The 20173-nt window shown below is 42.3% G+C and overlaps 1 protein-coding gene across 2 annotated transcripts in view; it reads right to left on the reverse strand.

The window, feature by feature from the left end:
• SMOC2 (SPARC related modular calcium binding 2) overlaps positions 1-20173 on the reverse strand; it is a 128815-nt gene that overhangs the window by 22334 nt on the left and 86308 nt on the right. For both annotated transcript variants that reach the window (XM_079971370.1, XM_079971371.1), the window contains 2 exons: positions 18316-18505; positions 12676-12758 (listed from right to left, as the gene is read on the reverse strand). In XM_079971370.1, coding sequence (XP_079827496.1) covers positions 12676-12758; positions 18316-18505 — 273 coding nt within the window. The remainder of the gene's footprint in view (positions 1-12675; positions 12759-18315; positions 18506-20173) is intronic.

The raw sequence follows: 20173 nt of genomic DNA on the forward strand, positions 1-20173 counted from the left end.
ATTTCCACTCCCCTTTGCAGTATGCTCTTGACCATCAAGGTGTATCTCCATGGCTTCCAAGATAGCTGCAGCTTCTTCCCTGACTCCATGCCTCACAGTCAAGCTTTAGAAGGAAGCAGGGCTGCATCCCCTACTTCACATATTCTGGCCTATAACAATGGCCATTTTACATTTCTATTTTATTAGAAAAAGAGGTCTGGAACTCACCATGAATGCCTCTCTTGTTCTCTTATAATGGCAATGGCGTCTATCTGAGAGGTGCCGGAACTGAGTTCCGGTGAGTTCCGGCTGAAAAAAAGCCCTGACAATGACAATTATCAAACATTCCTGAGAGTATTCCTTCTAGAAAAGTCTCTGTGAGTCTCTCCACAAAACAGAGATAGAGAAAATCCATCTCACTTTGTTGTGCTGCAACTTGGATAGTGTGGCGGGAGAGAGAAATACAACAAATTATGTTTGGTAAAAGGGATGGGTCAGTTAAAGTCAAATAAGAAATCGTGTGTGTCTGTTTATGCGCATGTTTATGCGCTCAGCTTGCATACCATTAATGAGTTATGCCCAGAAGGGAACAGTTGGCCAAGCCATACCTGCTGCATGTAAAAGCCACCAGAACATCGAATAGGCCAAAACCATCATATAGCAAGGTATTGCTCCGTAAGGATTTCCAGATCAGGCCTGTTTTCATGGTCTCTAAGCAACAAAGGGACTTGCTCCCCCCACATAAGAAACAACCTGTGATCTGAAGTGTATATCTGATCTGTACAATCCTTCCACCTTCAGTCATATGAACAGTGGGGTGTAGGGTAACATATGGAATCACTAGAGCTGTTAAGTATATGAACCAGCCCTCTGCCTCTCAAACATGAACTTTATGAGAAATTCCCAGCTTTGCTTGGGTGAGAGGGTTAGGAGGCAATGGGGAAAATAGGGGATTGAGGGGAGGAATGGAAAGATAGAAATGCAGCGTGCAGCAGGAAGAGTGTGTCGAACTGAACAAGGAAAGCATAGAGGAGGGAATCTTCTCTTTCAGGTGGGCTGTCCCAGAAGACAGAAGTGAATTCTTTCAAAAATGAGTCACAAGAAGTAAGTCCCAGCAATATGCAAAGAGACAATCTACCAGTTATTTAGCCCTACAAGGTACAGTAGATCATCTCACCTGAGATCCACAAAACCCTAAAGAGAGATGTCTGCATTGTTGGGTGTAAGGTCAACCACTGGGCCAGGTAGTTCTCTGGGACAGTTAGTGGCATGATATTAGAGAACAGTGTCTCTAATATCAATGTCTATTAGTTCCAGTTTAAGTATGCAAGGATTGCAACCCAAGTTGCACTGAACACAATAGGACTAACTTCCGAGTAAAAATGTATTGGATTGTGCTTTTAGATTTTGACTGATAGTGTTTCTCTAACAGGAATCTCTTTCCACAAGCTAGATAGTATTAAAATGAATGGATTTGGGGCCTCTTTCTTTTTTTCAAGGATGCACTCAGTGGTATGGGGGAAAGTGTTAAACAATTTCTGTTTAATTATTAGTACAGGACTAAAGTATCTTCACCCCTACTCTCCTTGGTCAATCATTTTGTTCAGGTTCATAAACCCAGATTCAAAACACCACAGTTTTTATGTGAAAACGAGTGTCCTTGGCTCAGCTTAAAAAGAAATGAAGAAATGCATTCATTTCTTACCATAATACTCTCATTTTAAATGGACACATTCATTTGAATGAAAATATTGTGGTAAGAAATATATGCTTCTCTGTGTTTTTTTGGGGGGTGGGTTGTGTGTGAAAAAAAGTACATTGGGTTCTATTCTCTGCTTTGCAGGAGTGTTTTGCGAGAGCTACATCCTCCCTCACCGTTTCCACCCTTAAGAGAATTTGACCATTGGGCATCTGCTTGCATTCCCTCTCCCAGCTCCAGCCTTTAACAAGAAGTGACTATTAAGTGAAGTCTGCCCCATGACACCCCACAGTTACAGATGGACGCAAGTTAGCAACAATGAAGCATTCACCCAAGTGCCTGCAAAAATCTCCAAGGCCAGAGCCCAGGCAGCTGAGGAATTCTACAAAACAAGGTTTTCACTGTGGAGTAAGTGGCGAGTTTTTAATCTCCCAGCACACTCGTTCTTCCCAAATGACCTTGGTTTCATCAATCTACCTGTCTGTCTCTGGGAAATTAATGACCTTCAAAAGTAAACACGACTTGAAACCAACAGCAAGTTTGGGTTTTATAAACACTAGAAATGCTAGCTCCACAATGGAGCATATTTTTCCAAAGCAGCTCTAGGTTGCCCCCCCCCCCCCCTCTTTCCTTTTAAAGCAGTTTCTAGACCTTAGAAGGACTGCTCCTGTATGGTTTCAATCGATCCAGGAATTCAAGCTGGGCACCTGCTTAAGAGAGTCAGCTTATCAGTTTGGATGCTACAGAAAAGAGAGGGCTGCTGAGTGGAAGAGGCAGACCCTGCTACACCCACCGAGAAGCATTTAGGATGGGGCTCAGTGACTGCTGTACTTAGCCAACATCATGACAGGTTATTTACCTGGTGTATTAATAAATAAACAAATGGAAAAGATGAGCAATAGGAGCTGCACAGAAGCAGAAACAGGAATAACTCACATGTCACCCTAAATTAGGGTTGCCACATTCTGAAGGGCACAAACCCACTTTAAGCATATCCGGTGCTGTCTTAAGCACATCCGGCACCGTGGTGCAAAGATCACTCCAGTGCCCCCCACCCACATTTCCAGAGTTTTCAACCTTTTTTTTAGGGCTGGAGGAGGCAGGCAGCAGCTCTCTGGTGGGGAACAGGCAGAGGCTGGACGCAGCACCTCCCGGCTCAGCTGGCTGCTTCATGCCACGGTGGCCATGGCAGGCAGCACACTGAGTGAGCGGGCATGTGTGCCGCTCGGTGGGAGCATTGCATGCACCCTCGCTCACTCAGCGCGCTCGTTCAGTGTTCCCCGGACTCTCGCCTGGCGCCCTCCGGGACTTGGTGTCATGGCGCCCTGCACCACTAGCCTCTATGAGTAAGACGGACCTGCACCCTACCATCACCCTACATCTCTGTCACTTGCCCCCTCCCTGCCACTAACCCCTTCCTCACCCACCTGCTCTCCCCCTCCATCCTTCCCCTCTCTTAGGGTGGCCATATTGACAGACTTAACCTTCACACGGAGGCTCCCACTTGCTGGTGCCGGGCGTGACTCCAGGCCACTGAACAGGCTCCACTATGGGCTCTGCCTCTCCTTTTCAGGCCTTCAGCCTCCAAGTGGCCACCAGCAAGGCTGTATCCGGTGTCAGGTTGGGCAGGGAGCCTCTCGAATCCTGCTTGGGCCTTCCCCATCAGCAGCAGTGGCAGCAGTCCCCAATGGCTGCTCAAGCCACGTCAAAGAGGAAGCTGCAGGCAGGATTGGAGAGGCCATGGAACCACTGCTGCTGCTGCAACCACCAGCCAGGTCCCATCCAACACAGCTTGAGCAGCTGTTGGGGGCTGCTGCCACTGCTGCTGGGGAAGGCCCAGGCAGGACCAGAGAGGCCATGGAGAGACGAGCCTGATCCTGGATACGACCTTGCCACTGGCCACTTGGAGGCCAAAGGCCTGAATGGAAGAGGTGGCTCCGTTGCTGAGTGGCTCAGCGGCCCGGAGTCACCCCCGGCACCAGCAATTTGGAGCCTCATGCAAACAGGGTTCCGGGAAACAGCACAGCCAGGAGCGGGCACTGAAAAGGGGCGGCGGGGCAGCGGCGCTCCAGACTCTGCTGTGGCACTTCTGTTTCCGCGGCACAGATGCGACACATGAAGGTGGCAGAGAGTGGCTGACTCTGAAGAGAGCCTGCCCTCTCCCACCCTTTGGTGGTATGAGGTCCTTTTGACTGGCAATGCCAGCACTGGAACTTGAGCGATATATGCTGCACATCACCACAGAAGTGGGAAATACAATATGCTGAGCACTAGTGAGCAGTATGTAGCTGTGATACAGGAGGGTTGAATAGGTGCACATCTGTGCTTGAATTAGAGCAGCCCCAGTTCAAGGTGAGCACAGCTCCCTCTCATGAGCAAGGGCAAAGGGGCAGTTGTACAGAGCTAGCGCCAGCTGCAAAAACTGGCATTTTCGAGTGGAAAGGCCACAGGCCTGCCTGATTTTTACACGCACCTGAAGCGTCATTATTAAGGGTTCCACATGATGCTTCCTTTGCTTCTACAAAGCAGAGGGCATTTTGCATGCTTGGGCTTAGGTTGTGGAACACCTTACCCATTACAATTAAGCGAACTCCTTTTGTACATTGCTTCTGACGCCTATTTCACTCTCTCCCATTTACACGGGGTTTATCTGATGCAGACTGCATTGATTATGGTGCATCACTCTTTAGATGTTAAGTATGTTATGCCACTTTATGTATATACGCGCATATAATATTGATCACCCAGAATTGCCCTTTCAGGCTTTTTGAGTAATTGGCATGCTATCCCCCCACCCCGAGAAATGGCCACATGCTCCGAGGGTTATAAAATATTAAGTATAGGTGGCACCAAACAACTAGTTTATTTTTCAACTAGAAATGCAAGCTTTTTGCCAATGTACAAGGAAACATTCCTGAATGTTTCTGATGTTTCCCTTTTCAAGCCGTTTCTCCTCTTCCTTCAGGGCACCCTATTGTAGAGCTTTTCAGAACATTTTGATAAATAGATTTCAACAAGAGAACCAACCATGGAGAAGGAGAGTTTGTGAGGCTTCAGATTCTGGTGCCACCAACAGAAACCAGCACCACCTCACTAAGCACAAGTATGCAAAATAATCTGCCTGCTTGGCAGGATCTGGCTCAGAGCCAGTTGGCTTAAGTTTTAGCTAGGATAAAACAGAGGTGACACTTACTGGCAAGCTAGAGCATTTGAAGAACTTTCAGGAACTCTCAGTGCAAATGAAGGCAAGGTTACCTTTACACGTGCAGTGGATTTCTGGCTAATGTAGATTTCTATTATCTTTGGAGCTTAGCAATAGGTTGTAGACACTAATTCATTTACAGCACAGTCATACACAAGTCTCACTGCATTTGATGGGGTCAGTGGCAGCCTTTGGGCTTTCAAATTTCAGCGGCACACTGTGCGAAGCCAAAATTTGGTGCCCTCCTCCCTTCCCTCTCACCTTCCATTCTACATCATTGTGGCGGGACTCCCTACTGCGCCCTCTCAGCTCTGGAGTCATCTTAATTTTGGGTCTCATGAGTTTCCATATCCACAACCATTTTCTAGGAGTGATATGCACAGTACCTCACTACCTCAGGCAAAGGATGGTTCAGTACCTCCTCATTCCACATACAGAAGCCAGATGTATAGGCAGCCTCACTTCAACACTGGAGATGGGACAGCACATCCTACAACACCTGGTGGGTGTGGGTGTGTGTTTGTTTTGCTGCTGTTCCCATTTCCTATCTGTCACCCAAGACACCCTCCTCATTCTGCGTAATGGTAGGAAATGTCCCACACAATATTTTAAAGTCAGGCTTGCAAATGCCCATTTGTCTGCCCACCCTGGCAAGAGAGAATTGCACACAGGCACAGAAGCTTTCATAAGGTGGAAGGCAGCTGGCTCATTTTTTTCCTTCTAGGACACCAATTCTTCCTTCACCCAGATGACTAATAATTGTGGGCAGGAGAGTTGTCATTACTGTTGTTGTTGTTGTTGTTGTTGTTGTTGTTGTTGTTGTTGTTTTAAACAACTAAATTCCTTTGACAAAACCAAACAAACAAAACCGAAACCAATTGATGTTAATTTATATAGTGCCTAGCATTTTCCAGTTGCTATACACAGATTTAAAAAATAACACCAGCCCTGCAATTGTGAAAGACATATCACAAAAGAAAAAGGTATAGGGAGGGAAGAGGAAAACTAGCAACCAGGTATCAAATTACATAATGACCAGATTTACTTTCTTTGCAAAAACAATACACACACATACTTTGTACCCTCCAATTACATAATGAACAGGTTTTTTTTACAGTTTTTTTTTACACATACACATACTTTGTACCCTCCCCTTTTAGCATCCATAGGCATTTTTAGATTTCACTATAGAAATACTTTTTGCAAGTAACTATGAACAAACACAGTGCGTAAGAAAAAGAAAAGTTATTTGTCCTGAAATCCTAGATCCTATTCATTAAAAACCACCAATGAAATGGAAATACAATGGGCCTTCAGGAAACTGACTACTGACAACCAAGGATCTTTGGCAGTCTTTGGCCATTCCTCATGAGCTGACACACAGTATTGCTCCCTGGAAAACCATGCCAAGGGCACTGTGGTTGAATGGAATCCAAGACCTCATTATATTAAATGGTACTCTGGAGCCATTTCTCATCATTTCCTCTCCTATCCCTAATGTGGAAAAAAATGCCCTTTCAAAGATTTGCAGGTATACTCTTGTACTTCAGAGAGCAATCTCTATTAGTGGTTTATAGATATGGGATTCGTCAACTACTAAAAGTGCTTAATTAAACAGCTGCATTAAGTTTAGTCTATAACCCTGCATATGCACTAGGATCTTATAGGGCTTGTGCCTTATGAAGTCAGTGAGAAAGTTCTGAGAAGAATGGCTTTCTCAAGGAACTTGCCTAGAAAATATACATACATACATACAGATACATACACACAGCCACACAGCTGACCAATTTTGACAGCTGTTGAAAAGAAGGGATGAATTTTGAAACCCTGAGCACTTGACATACTTTAATTCCCATCACTGATGAGCTGCCAGAACGTATCCTGGCCTGCATTCTTGCTACTGTTAGGCTTGGCTAGTGTGTCCTTGTTTATGGTATCATTTGTTGGACTGACTTGCTTTAAGTTGCTAATTTAGCTGATGTAAGCTGCCATAGGTGAAACATGGAAATGAATGCTATTCAGTCAGTTCTGCATTTATGTGTTACTTGCATGCTTCCCACAGGTATCTGGTTGGCCACGGTTTGGCCAGGAGATTGCTTGTGTTCTTAATGATAGTATATTTATACATGATGAATAATAAATACTTTCTGGATATGTTACTTTAAGCACTTTATGGATCCTTTGCCAGATATTAACTATAGACTTGGCCCAACTTCAAAAGTGAGGTTTTTTTGAGTTCCCCAATTTCAACAGGAGATTTAAACATATGTTTATATATTTCTCATTGAAATCAATGGAACCATGTAGATACAGGGAAATGTTCAATGAATGTTGTCATAGGGATAACATGAACAAAACTATGAGTTAGGTTTCTTTTCTGGAACCACCAGTTTTTTAGAGGGATGGGAAACCCCTTTTTATTTCTCTTTTGCTCAGGAGGTTACCCTATAAATACAGAAGAACAAAAAGGCATTCATCTTTTTCTCCCTTCCATTTCCCATGGTAACTCATAAAAGAATACAGCTGCAGAGAAGAGAAACTTCTGCAAACCATTTTTTATTAATGCATTAATTTAATAGCACAGTAGGCGTTTATCTGATGTGTTTAATTGCATCCAGCCTGAAAAAAACAAGCACGTCTCTTGGAATGATGCTTGTTCCTTCCCTTCCCCACCTCATGGTCTAAGACACCATCTATGCTTTCGGCCTCATTTGCTTACTGAATAGAAATAAAATTCATATATTGATAATTTCACCCAAGTATTCATGCAAAGCCAGCTTTTAAGCTTGCTAATCTCTGAATTTAATACTATACATAATATTTCCAAAAAAGGTCAACTCACGCTCGAAGGGAAACTTTTAAGGCCCATTTGCGTACAAACTCGCCTGCATAATAAACTATTTTTCCCCCTTTTGAAACTATGAAAAGTAATACTTAAAACTCCGTAACACAACCAGTAATTTAAACATGTGATTGTTCACTGGTTGTAACTAATTGGTTGCATCATAAAAGATGTAATCCTCTTACTTTCACACATCTTAACAGGGAGGAAAAAATGTGCAACGTGACAAGGAAGCAGTCGCTCTGACGTTCAACGGCTCAAGCAGATGCTCTGTTACGCTCAGAAATAGCACGTACTTAATGACTTTAAAAGTAAGTGAAATATTCAGGCAGATTCTTGTGGATTTCAAGTCTGGCTGCCACTCAGGGCTCAGGTCCCTGCTATGCAAACAATATTAGCCTTCCCATTTGGACTAGGATGGAAATTGTAGCATGTCAAATGAACACATTCTCAACTATGTTATGAAGCATTCTCAATGACGTGACTAGCAAAGGTTAAATTCTGTAATTTGGTGATACAATTTCTTCAATGGCTCATAACTTATAATGCAGTTTTTGTTACATTCTTTCAAAGGTGACAAACGGGTAAGTATCTATTCACAAAATTTATATTAATCCCTTCATTCTGCAATCATGTTCTGGACAAAGCTATTTTTTCCCATGTGGCCGCAAGGCTTAGGAAAAGGTTCCCATTGCTTCCACTGGAAACAGTGGCAAACTTGGGGTCCCCAAATTTCATCAGCACCCTGTGTGATGCTAAAAACTGGAGCCCTCCCTTTCGTGTTCCATTCAGCATCACTGTTGTAGCGCCCCCTGTGGTGACATCACCCTGTGTGGCCAAACTGGTTTACTACCCTAAAACTGCTTCTGCTGAAAACAATAGGAGGAAAGGGGGAAAGAGAGATTGACAGCAACCACCTACCCAGGTTGACTCAGTACTAAGTCCTACTGAATTCAATGGGGTTTAATCCCAAGTAAATGGGTTAGGATTGCAGCTGAGAAACTATGGGACATGTCTAAATTTATCCCGTTTGTGGGCATATCAAAGGACCAGGACAACTTTGGGTTCTTTGGCGTCCAATCGTATCCCAGATTTCGCTGGTACGCTCCCAAACTGTCCCAACACATCTTCCCTTTGGCTCTCCTACTTAGTCCTGACTTGGTACCAGATACTGAGTTCTCAGAGAACAAACTAGGAACTTCACATGTCAAGGACCTTGAACAGCAGGCAGAACTGGTGCTGAGGATTTTCTTAAGGGGCTTTGCAAGGGGACACCTGTGGAAAAATCCCTTAAGATGTCAGAGTAGGAGCTGGAGCTATAGTTAGTGTGTGGTCTAGGAGGCCAGAGCAGTGTTCGAAACTCCCATTATTTCATTAGCGTAAGCAGTTTCTGAGCTCTGGGCGCAGTACTGCACCTAAAATTTCAGATTACAACTGCAGAGTGGAAGGAAAGGAGGACCTTTTTCTGCCTCCCCACTTCCAGCTACTCTCTGAAGACTGGAGAAGAGGCCCTCTTAAGAATATCAGGGGGGTGGGGGGAAGGACTAGACCATGTGAAAAATGAACATAATATTTTAGCTGCAGTTGATTCATTTACAGCTTTGTATTCTTGTTATTAAAAAAGTGCAGCTAGACATTCCGTTGTTGTGCCCATAACCTAGGTTTAAGGTGCCATTTAACTCCTAGCTTTCATATCTCAGTTTCTAACACTGGGCCAGAGTATATAAAGTATTATTCTTGAGTCTCCCAGTTGTTGGAAACAACACAGTCTGCACTCATTGTTCCTTATTCTAGTTTCCCCTACTTGATACCTTCCCTGAACTCACTATGGTATGGACCCTGGCATGTAGCCTGACTTTGCCTCTGAATCTTGTTTTGGACATAGACTGATTTTCTGGGTTTGACCTTAAGTTTGTTTGGTATATACTGCACCTGCCATCCTGCCCTCATTTGTGAGTGTTTGGTAAGAGGCTTATACCTCCTAGGACTGGGACCCTAGCCCCAGAGGACACCTGCTGGAGCCCCACATTGGTCCTACTGACAATGGGGCACTGACATTGGTTGGGCTGGGGCATAGGAGACTTCAGTAGTAGTGTGGGGGGGTGAGAGATCTTACATCAGTAAGATCTCCAACATTTGAGTCCTGTCTCCAGCATCAGAGAGGGATGTCCAATATATCCAACGACCCCCTACAGTGCTCTTCCGGGGGCCTTAGCATTGCACCATTAATATCTCATCTTGTAATCACATGCATAGAGGAGGGAGTGGAAGAATGGTCAATAGCCGCAAGGCAGTGTTGTCAGCAATCCCCGGAAGAGATAAGTGTTACAATTACATGTTCATAGTGCAACCTTTGTTCATAAAGGAATAATCACTGCAAGTTACAAACACATAATTCTCCCTGAATTTTGCATTCTCCTTGACCAACGCTACTATTTCAGACTATAGCAAGAGTCCTGTTTAATCCAGCATTTTTTTCTCATAGATGCCTACAGGAAACTCGTATGAAAGACATGAGCACATTAATTCATTTAGCCTATCACATAATATATTTAAATTGTTATTCATCTCTCTGGTAGGCAACTGGTGTAGCATGCAAATACTTTCACCAATGCCTAAATGAAGAATGATGACCTCATTAGAAATATTTAATGTGGTTGGCACATTCTATGTGGCTGGTGCCGAGGTGTGCCTTGTAAATTGTGGGGAGTGGAGGGCTGAATCAAGCCCATAAAATCATGTGTGCAGACTTCTCCTCAGAAAAGTAAATTGTAAAACTGGCATGTCCAGAGACTGCAAATGTTAATATTTGAAACTGCCCAGACTGAAGGACTTAAGAGTTAGTGTGCACTTATGAAGTCAGGGGAAAAGATTTCATAATGATTATATCCTACTATTGGACAGTGAATGAAAAGGAGAGTAAGAGAGAAGCATTTTTCACAACTGAGTTTTCAAAACTATTATGCCATTCCAAGTTCAACTTGACTTGACCAGGCTTTGCCCTGGTGGAACAATGAGCCTAGCAGCCTTTGGCTGCAGTCGGGAGATATTTAATCTAGTGACCTCTTTGATGCAACTTATCCTGGAACAAATGATTTCATGCTTGCTGCTTTTGTAGGTAGGCAGTAAACCACTCAGGGGTGGAAGAATGATTAGGAACTTGGCACTTCTTATAATTTACTCAGGAAAACCTCAAGGTCTATCTGTGTAATAGGTACGATGCTCATGCTCTCAATTTTATAAAAGGTTACATATAAATAGAAAGTATGTAACTAGTGGGTACATTGTCCTACAATAACATCAATAACCAAGTACTTACAAGCCAGAGGTTGCCAAGGGTAAGCAACTTCAATGAAGGAGAACTCAGATCCATGTTCCATTCACCACTTCATAGCAATTATGAGTTCATGTTGCAGCAGTGGTTAGGGAATGGTCTGATAATAATTGTAGTGCAAGCCCAGAAGGGTAGAATTTAAACAAGCATTGTCCTTCTAAAGTTCAGAACCTAAACCCCAAAGAAATTACCAGGTAGGAACAGAGAGGTTGGAAAACTTTTGTTAATCATGCCTTTGGCAAAAAAAATAATTCTGAATGTGGTTACAACATTACTGCTGCTATAATAGGGGGACGCTTCTGGTAAAGTAGTATCAGGAAGGGTGAAAGGAAGTGTGAAATTTGGCAGCTTCTCATGGCATCTTACAAAAGTCAGTAGTAAGATGTTTAAGATGAAGTTGGGACCGTGGTTCGCATTTTCCAATGAAGGTCAGTCCAGGCCTGCTCACCATTTATGTTTCACTTAACTAAATCAAGGACTGAAATGAATATAGTCTGAATCCCTGGAAACCCACTGCCAGTCAGTGTAGACAATAGTGAGTTAGGTAATCTGAGCAACAGGAAAATGGAAATCACTTCCCTTGAATGCCAACCAACCACCACTGCCAGCCCGTGTAGACAATACAGATCTAGGTGAACCAACGGTCTGACTCATTATAAGGCAGCTTCCTTTGTTTCTATGAGCAAAGTCTAATTTAACATTGTTCTGAGTATTCTACAGAGCAGGGGCAGTATACCAGCACAATTATTGGTGAGTTTTCAAATGTGAAATTTGCACTATACTAGCTCCTGACATGGAACTTCTTTTAAATTGTCGTTTCCTTGTTCAGGAGAGATTGGCCACACTTCTCTTGTCACTGGTGAATTCTCCTCATTGCTACTGGAGATGTTCCCTCCCCATTCTCAAATGCAAGGTTTTTTGTTTGGGGAAGGGAGGTTCTGACAGGGAAAATGTTCTCAATGAAAACTTTTTTAAAAAAAATAAATCCCCGAAGCCCCAAATTATTTTTAAGACAAGCCCATCTAATAAAATAAAATAAATTCATAAGATGAAGCCTGAATTCCAAAGAGCGCTTTGTTCAAAATAGGTGGCACAGTAGAAACATTGTTAAAACATCCAAAGTTCAGTCATGGGCTTGTCTCCTTTGAAACAATAAATGAAGAGATTTTATCTACTTCCTTTGAGCGTAAACTGAGTTTGGCATCGTAATGATGGCGCAAATCATTTCTTGTGCTGGAGAAGACAAAGGGATGCGCATTATGCTGTGGAATATTTAGCTTTGTAACTTCCAAATATACTGTTTGTGTTCAGGGATCCATTTTGGGAATTACTGACCTAGATGCTGAGTTTCATGTGTACAGTAAAAATTGGATTATGCTCCATTGCTACTAATAGCAGATTTCATCTGATTTCCATGACAGTAGAAGCAAGATCCAACACAGCAAATATCAGTACAACTTCTCTTACACTCACCTTAACAAGTGATGTCCAAACTGGAAACCTGGCATAGCAATTATTCCACCTCCTTTTGCTTTGGGACTCAAGATAGCGAAGTCTCTCTCCCCAGGTTAATTCAGTGAACAAACACCCTAGCTAAACACCATTTATTATACACTGACCTTGAAGCTGGCGCCCTTTGAACAAATCTTTTGTTTTGCTTGGATGAGCTCTGGCACTGTTATCACATTTGGGTTGCTCATATCTGAAGGGAGAACGGGAAGAAGAAAAGACAACAAGGTAAAGTCAATTTAATTTGCAAAATCTATCACATCATAAATGATGTAGTCACACTGAAGTTTGGCAGAGTGCTCAGACTCAGGCGTTCCTCTAAAATTGCAGCCACACATCTGCACAAATGCCAAATAAAGCACATGCTAGAAAACCATTAATTAAGACTCATGCCATTCCCTGAGATAAGCACTGCTGAGCAATTTCAGTGGGGGGGGGGAGGGACATTTCAAAAATGGGTCTAGAAAATGCTTGTGCCTGACCTCACGAGACTGTATAGCAATTTCCTCTCTCTTAGGTAAATCTCTGGTACAACCATTTTTCCTTGTGCATCTATAAGAAACTGGGCTTGCAGTGTGCTATGAATCTGCTGCTATCTCCCATTTAAAATGGCCCTTTCTTCTTAACATGCCCAGTTCCTTCACAATTCTCAGCAAGCCCATTGCTGAGGCTTTGATACAAGTGTACTCTTTTTGTGGTCTTTAAAGTGTCCCAAAATCCTTTGTTGGCTGCTATTCTGGAATTTATTTCATTAGTCAACTTTTTCATTAGATTTCATTAGATAACTTTTAAACAGTGGGCAGGGGGGTTATTGTGTTGCTTGTTATTATATTATTATGTATTTTGTGTTTTTATACTGTAAACCTCTCTGTGATGCTCGGATGAAGGGTGGTATATAAATTTAATAAATGGTAATGGTAATAATTGAGATTGTGCTAAAATATAAGCCTTCTGTCTTTACAGGCATATATGGCCATGCAAAGGAAAGGCAGATACCAAGAATCTGGAACTCTACTGCTGTATTTTATTGTGGGATTAAATCTGTATCGCTCACAGATAAAAGCTGAGATATAACAGTTTGAAATATGCTTTCTATGGTTCTGTGTTATGCATCTTTATCACTTGAAGAGCTCAAGGAATTGTAAGAAATTCATGAGGAATGAAAGGAAATGGGAATTTAAGCCAGCCATTGGCTGTGATTTGGGTGACAGTGTTACAGCTGATCCACTTGCAGTTGCTGTGAGATTTACTTCTCCTTTAAAAATGTCAGTGTTGAGAAAACAAGATTTGCAAAGAAAATGGCAGATGCTTTAATCCTCATCTGATTATTAATTAATTATCTGGAAGGAATGATGCCAAACAACTAAGACCCACTGCACATATATGTGTGTGTGTGTGTGTGTGTCTGTGTGTGTGTGTGTGTGTGTGTGTTTCTCTCAAATGCACAATGAGAGTGGAGCGGGAAATTTGCTGTTAAACTAACACAAACTATATGGTGATGAATTTACAATGGTTTGATGATTCATATGAGCTACACCGAAGGAGAAAGGAGTTCGAATATACCTCAGGCACTAGAAAACCACCAACAAATAATACTTAGATTTATCTGTGATGTACTTTCTTTGAAGATTCCCTCCAGTTTTCAAGAGTAATATAACTGAATGTTGTCTGTGAAAGGTGAGTGAAAAATGAACTATGGATTCAGATGGGCACTTTTTCCTGTTGTGTAGTGACTTCCGGATTTACCACAAGATGGATTCAAAATGGAGCAGTCTTTCTAGAAAAGTCCCATTGTATGATGGACTCCTCCTAGGCAAAGATTTTGTAGACTGATGTGTCAATATAAAGTTTTGGGGTGTTTGTGTTCCTGCTTGGCTTTGTTACATTTCCTGTGCTATTGAACTCAATAATATAAAGAACCTAGTGCTTGAACATGCTTGATCTGGTTTCTCCATTGTTTGATTTGGTACCGCCCAGGCAACTGAGCTTTTTACCCAGTCACGGTAGAGAGTGTAGTTTTTCCACTACACTCAAATTGAAAACTCCTTTCAAAGCCATCGTAACAAATCATAGAGTGCTTGGGCGCCATGCTAGCCATGAGAAAAATGACTGGTTGGAATGAAATAGTCCCCGCCTTCATTGTTTAATTTATCTTCTCATTGTCAGTGAGAAACTAGCCATTTCTGAAACTGGCCTATAGCCCATCAGATACAGATTGCTCCAGGAAGGTGCAATGCAATTTCATGCTCAGATGAGTGTGTGTCCTGTGGGTGAAAAAGACACCTTTAGAGTAAGGAGAACAGAAGCTGTTTTGATGGCAAGCTTTCGATGGAGTAGATGGTAATTGCTGATACATGACCTCTTTTAACCAGCCAAGTAAAGAATGAAAGAGAAATCTTTGAACTGGGTGCACTAATGTAGCATCTGGCAATTGGCCTGAACGCAGATTAATCTGATACCCCATCCTGCATTCTTCCCTTCTCTTTCTCTCTCTGCCTCCAGATTCCCCACAGCAACGGGCATTTCATGCTTAGACTTTGTGCTCTCTCTCTCTCTCTTTTTTTACCAAGTCCAGATTTATGAGGGATTGTACTCAGCAACTGGCTATGTCTTATACAGAATAGCACACTGTTGGCAAATAAATCAGTTTGCTAGAAGAGGAGAGAGAGGCGCACATTATATTTATTTATTATAAACCCCGCTATTTCTTCTATCTAGGAGCTTAGATTGGCACACATACGGCTCCCATCCAAAGCAATGCTCAGGCCTGCTTAGCATCTGCTATTGAGCCCCATCCTGCACCGTCAGATCCTTCTATGCATTCTCTTTGTAAATAGGGTTAATGGTGGCTGCACCAGCAGTTGTAGGAAGAGAACAAACTGCAATATTTATAATGGTAGCTCTCCCAGCCTGGAGGGCTGAAGACTGTATTTTTTTTTAGAAAGTAAAGCTGATGTAATCAAAATTCAGACAAGAGTGCAAAGGCTACACAAGACATACATCCCATGAAGAGATGTGAAGGAGGGGAGAGGAGGCCAATAATAATAATAATAATAATAATAATAATAATAATAATAATTTACTATTTATACCCCACCCATCTGGCTGGGCTTCCCCAGCCACTCGGGGCCTAGAAAATGAAAAGAGGGATAGCAGAGCTACCTTTTAAATTAAAACTTCACAGCGTTGCCATACGTCTGGAATTTCCCAGAATATGGCAGTCGGAAATGTGGCAACCCTAAAGTTTAAGACTACAGTCCTATGACCCATGGGAGGGTGTCCGAGGGCCCATAGGCTACATTGGCTCTCCCTCTCTGACAATAGAAATATCCATGGCCCAGACCCTACCAGTTTCAGAGCTTCAAAAGACTGCTGCTCAGTCATAAGATAAAATTCCAGAGGGGTTATCATTTAATCTGTTTCAACAAAGCCGCCAAAGAGTTTTGTAGTACCTCAAAGCTTTCAAAAAATAGTTTTGAGGTACACAAGACTCTTCATATTTCAGTCATGAGTGTAGGCTTTCATCTGCAGGAAGAAATGACAACTTTCAGGAAAAAACTGCTTTATCCCAAGTCAGACCATTGGGCCCATCTAGTTCTGTAGGGACTACAATGATGGGCAGCGATTTCCCAGGGATATTTTTATAGCCCTTTCTGGTGATGGGAGAAACTGAACTTGGGAGTCTTTTGCATCCAAAGCATGCACTCTACCAAGGGGCAATAAAGTCCTCCTCTGACTGAGAGTTTGAAATTCATTTTGAACAATGAATGCCTGTTCTGGCCTTCTAAAACTGATTCTCTCAAAAACATTGTTTTGTATAGGAAGAAGAAAAAGATCGGTCTTTAAAACCACTTGTGCTTGCATCAAGTGAAACATGCTGCCTTGGCTTTTGGTGGGCTTCCATACAAGCATTCCTAAAGAAGCCCAAGCCCACATTGTTTCCTTTGGAAAGCGATACTTTGCTTGCCTGCATCTGCTAAACATGGCCCACAACTCTTCCCCGCATTTCTGGCTCTGCTGAAATTCATGAACTTCAACTTACTATTTAACAACATGTTAAAAATACATTTCTTCTTTCTACTGCTTCCAGCACTGTTGCTCCATTGAAGTTAATCATGTGAAAATGGGCTGAGGGGACTGTTTCTGGGAAATAATGGAAATGTTTCTGAGGTTATATTTCTTTTCTTACAGGGATCCTGGCAGGTCTGATTTTTCTTTCCTTTACTACCAGACAGCAAGTGATTGCATTTTCTCATATATATGCCACATTTTGCTACCCAAAGTGCTTTATAATCTTATTTTATCATTTACAGGCCACTTTTTTCCTACTCAGATTGCTTTACAGTCTTGTAGCTTCTTGTGTTAACCATGTGAGGTTCACAAATGTTGTTTCAATTTCACAGTAGGGGACTGAAGTTGAGAGATGGTGACTGGCCCAAGGCCATACACAGAGTCCATGAGTAAGCTGAGATTTTTACTAATGCCCAAGCATAGTTTTGCATTGCCACAGCACAAGGGTCTGACGTTAATATATGTGCTGGGAGGGCCTCATGTTATTACATTATTGCAATATCAAGATGTAATCACAGCTGCCACTTTTCCATTTGAAGTAAGAGGGAAATCAATGAAAATGGTGGTAATTAATGAAGGAGATCAATAAAAAGAATGATGCTGCAATCAGAATCCACAGTTGGGCAACAAGAATGCAATCTACATTGTACCAAAGTCAGCAACAATTTTTCCATTGTTTTTAATGGATCGTGATTGTAACCCTCAGTCTTCACCTCTTACCAATCAAGGTATTGTTAGTGCAATCAAAATTTTATACACACACACACACACACACACACACACACACACACCTTCTATGTTGCATTTCAACATTTTTCAAAAGTCTAGATTGCAAGGTTAAGATTTAGTTTAGGGTGAAAAACTGAATGCACCAATTAAATTTGGGATCATCATATTTTGGATGTGTATTGAATTGTTAGGATGATGTTTTGTAGTACCATTATTTAGTCTATATTGTGTGATGTTACTGTCACTTTAACTGCAATTCTATACATGCCTACTCATAAGTAAGCCCCACTGAGCTTAATGGAAATTACACCCAAGTATGTAGGATAGCAGCATAAGAATGCCTCTTGACATTTTATTGTAAGGCAATTAAATTGGCAGTTGTATGAACATTTTGAATTATGGTGCTGGAGGAGACTCTTGAGAGTCCCATGGACTGCAAGAAGATCAAACCTATCCATTCTTAAGGAAACCAGCCCTGAGTGCTCACTGGAAGGACAGATCCTGAAGCTGAGGCTCCAATACTTTGGCCACCTCATGAGAAGAGAAGACTCCCTGGAAAAGACCCTGATACTGGGAAAGATTGAGGGCACAAGGAGAAGGGGACGACAGAGGACGAGATGGTTGGACAGTGTTATAGAAGCTACCAACAGGAGTTTGACCAAACTACAGGAGGCAGTGGAAGACAGGAGTGACTGGCATGCTCTGGTCTATGGGGTCACGAAAAGTCAGACATGACTAAACGATTAAACAACAACAACAATGAACATAATAGTTGTTTAACATGATTGCTTCTCAATATAGCATGCTATACATGGGTTCACATAAATGAGTGTCATATGATCTGTCACACCATTCACAATCTTACCTCCCCTTCCCCAATTTATCTCTGTTCCCTAGGAAATAGAACAAGGAATAAATGCCAATGATAATCTCCCTCCAAAATCCCTTACCTTGTTGATGTACCAGGTATGGGGCGTCCTGTATCAACAAGAACACACCAGCAGTAACCCGTGGAAGGGTGACACTGCACTGGCTTGTAAAGACCACCACTGGCACACTCTGGAATGAACACATTGTCTTTCTGAGGTTGTTTAGCTTCTTCTAATGCTGACTGAAGCTCTTGATCGCATGATGCCGCGGCTGGAAAGAAAAGAACAATAAAGCTATGGAATCGCCTATAGACTGATCAACTAGCTGGTAGATTAGCCAAGCAGCCAAAATAAAATAGAGTCTGGAGGTATGGCACCAGTCACATGAACCTTCACTGGCAGTCTGATAGGGTGAGCTCAGTCAAAAGTCTCCCTTCATTTATTTAAAATATTTGCACACCACCTTTCATTTAAAAAAATTGCAAGGTATTTCACAATAATGCAGTTCATTTAAGGTGCATCACTTTGTCAGTTTTCTGGGATGACTAGGTCTTCATTTGAAAGGGACGTGGGTGGTGCTGTGGGTTAAACCACAGGGCCTAGGACTTGCTGATCAGAAGGTCGGTGGTTCGAATCCCCGCAATGGGGTGAGCTCCTGTTCCTCGGTCCCAGCTCCTGCCAGCCTAGCAGTTCGAAAGCACGTCAAACTGCAAGTAGATAAATAGGTACCGCTCCGGTGGGAAGGTAAACAATGTTTCCGTGCGCTGCTCTGGTTCGCCAGAAGCGGCTTAGTCATGCTGGCCACATGAACTGGAATCTGTCTGTGGACAAACACCAGCTCCCTCGGCCTATAGAGCGAGATGAGCGCCGCAACCCCAGAGTCGGTCACAACTGGACTTAATTGTCAGGGGTCCCTTTACCTTTAACTAGGTCTTCATTTGAATTATAAATGTTTTCCCTTTGGTTCACTGCATATGTTGAACACCCATATTCCTAGAGATTAGCAGCTTCTACAATAAGCGTGATTCTGCACCAGTCCGCTTAGAAGTATTCCCTGCCTAGTTCAATAGGACTTACTCCCAGTTAAGTGGGTATAGACTTGCAACCTAAAGTAAGGTTACCAGATTTTTTTTCAATGAATCTGGGGGCACTTTTCAACTTCCTACTAAATAGATGGATTTTGTCTGGGGACTGATTTGTAAATCTAGGGACTGTCCCCGGGAAACGGGGACGTTTGGTAACCTTAACCTAAAGGCCTTTCCAGTTGTGGCTCACCAACTGCAGAACACCCTTCCCAGTAAGGTCTGCCTGGCAGCTTCACGGACATCTTTTTGGCCTCAGGTAAAATATGTTTCCCTTCCCCAGCCCTTTGATGGACTGAGTTGATTACATTGTGTTGTTAATGTGCTGCCAAAGCTTTATGTCGCTGTTGGGAAGGGTTCTTTTGAATTATAAAGTTCTTAACATTTTATTTGCTGCCTTTCCTTCCTTTGGGAGGAAGAGCAGGATGTACATTTAATACATACATACATACATACATACATACATAAATGGGACTTTTCTTCTTTCTTTTTCTTTTATGGTATAATATAATCCTCTTTTTGTTTTAAAATATAAGTCGCTTGGAGAACTTCTTAGGTACCAAGTGACCAATAAATCATAATAATCATAGTCATAATAATCATAACCCTAATACTGCAGAAAATTACAAGGGCACCTGTACCCACCTTTAACATATCCAACTGCTATACACATATTTCCTCTCAGTTGCCTAAATCCCAGGAACATGCACACGACAAACATTAACAATAACATCCCCTTGCTGATAGTTCTCCTTTTCTCATTAATATAATGAGCCACAAATGAACAATTTGAACAGGCTACTTTCCAGAGCTTTAATTAAGCTTTGACATTCAATGTAGTTGCTCCACAGAAACCC

Source organism: Podarcis cretensis (assembly GCF_951804945.1).
Source record: "Podarcis cretensis genome assembly, chromosome: 3".
Lineage (NCBI taxonomy): Eukaryota > Metazoa > Chordata > Lepidosauria > Squamata > Lacertidae > Podarcis > Podarcis cretensis.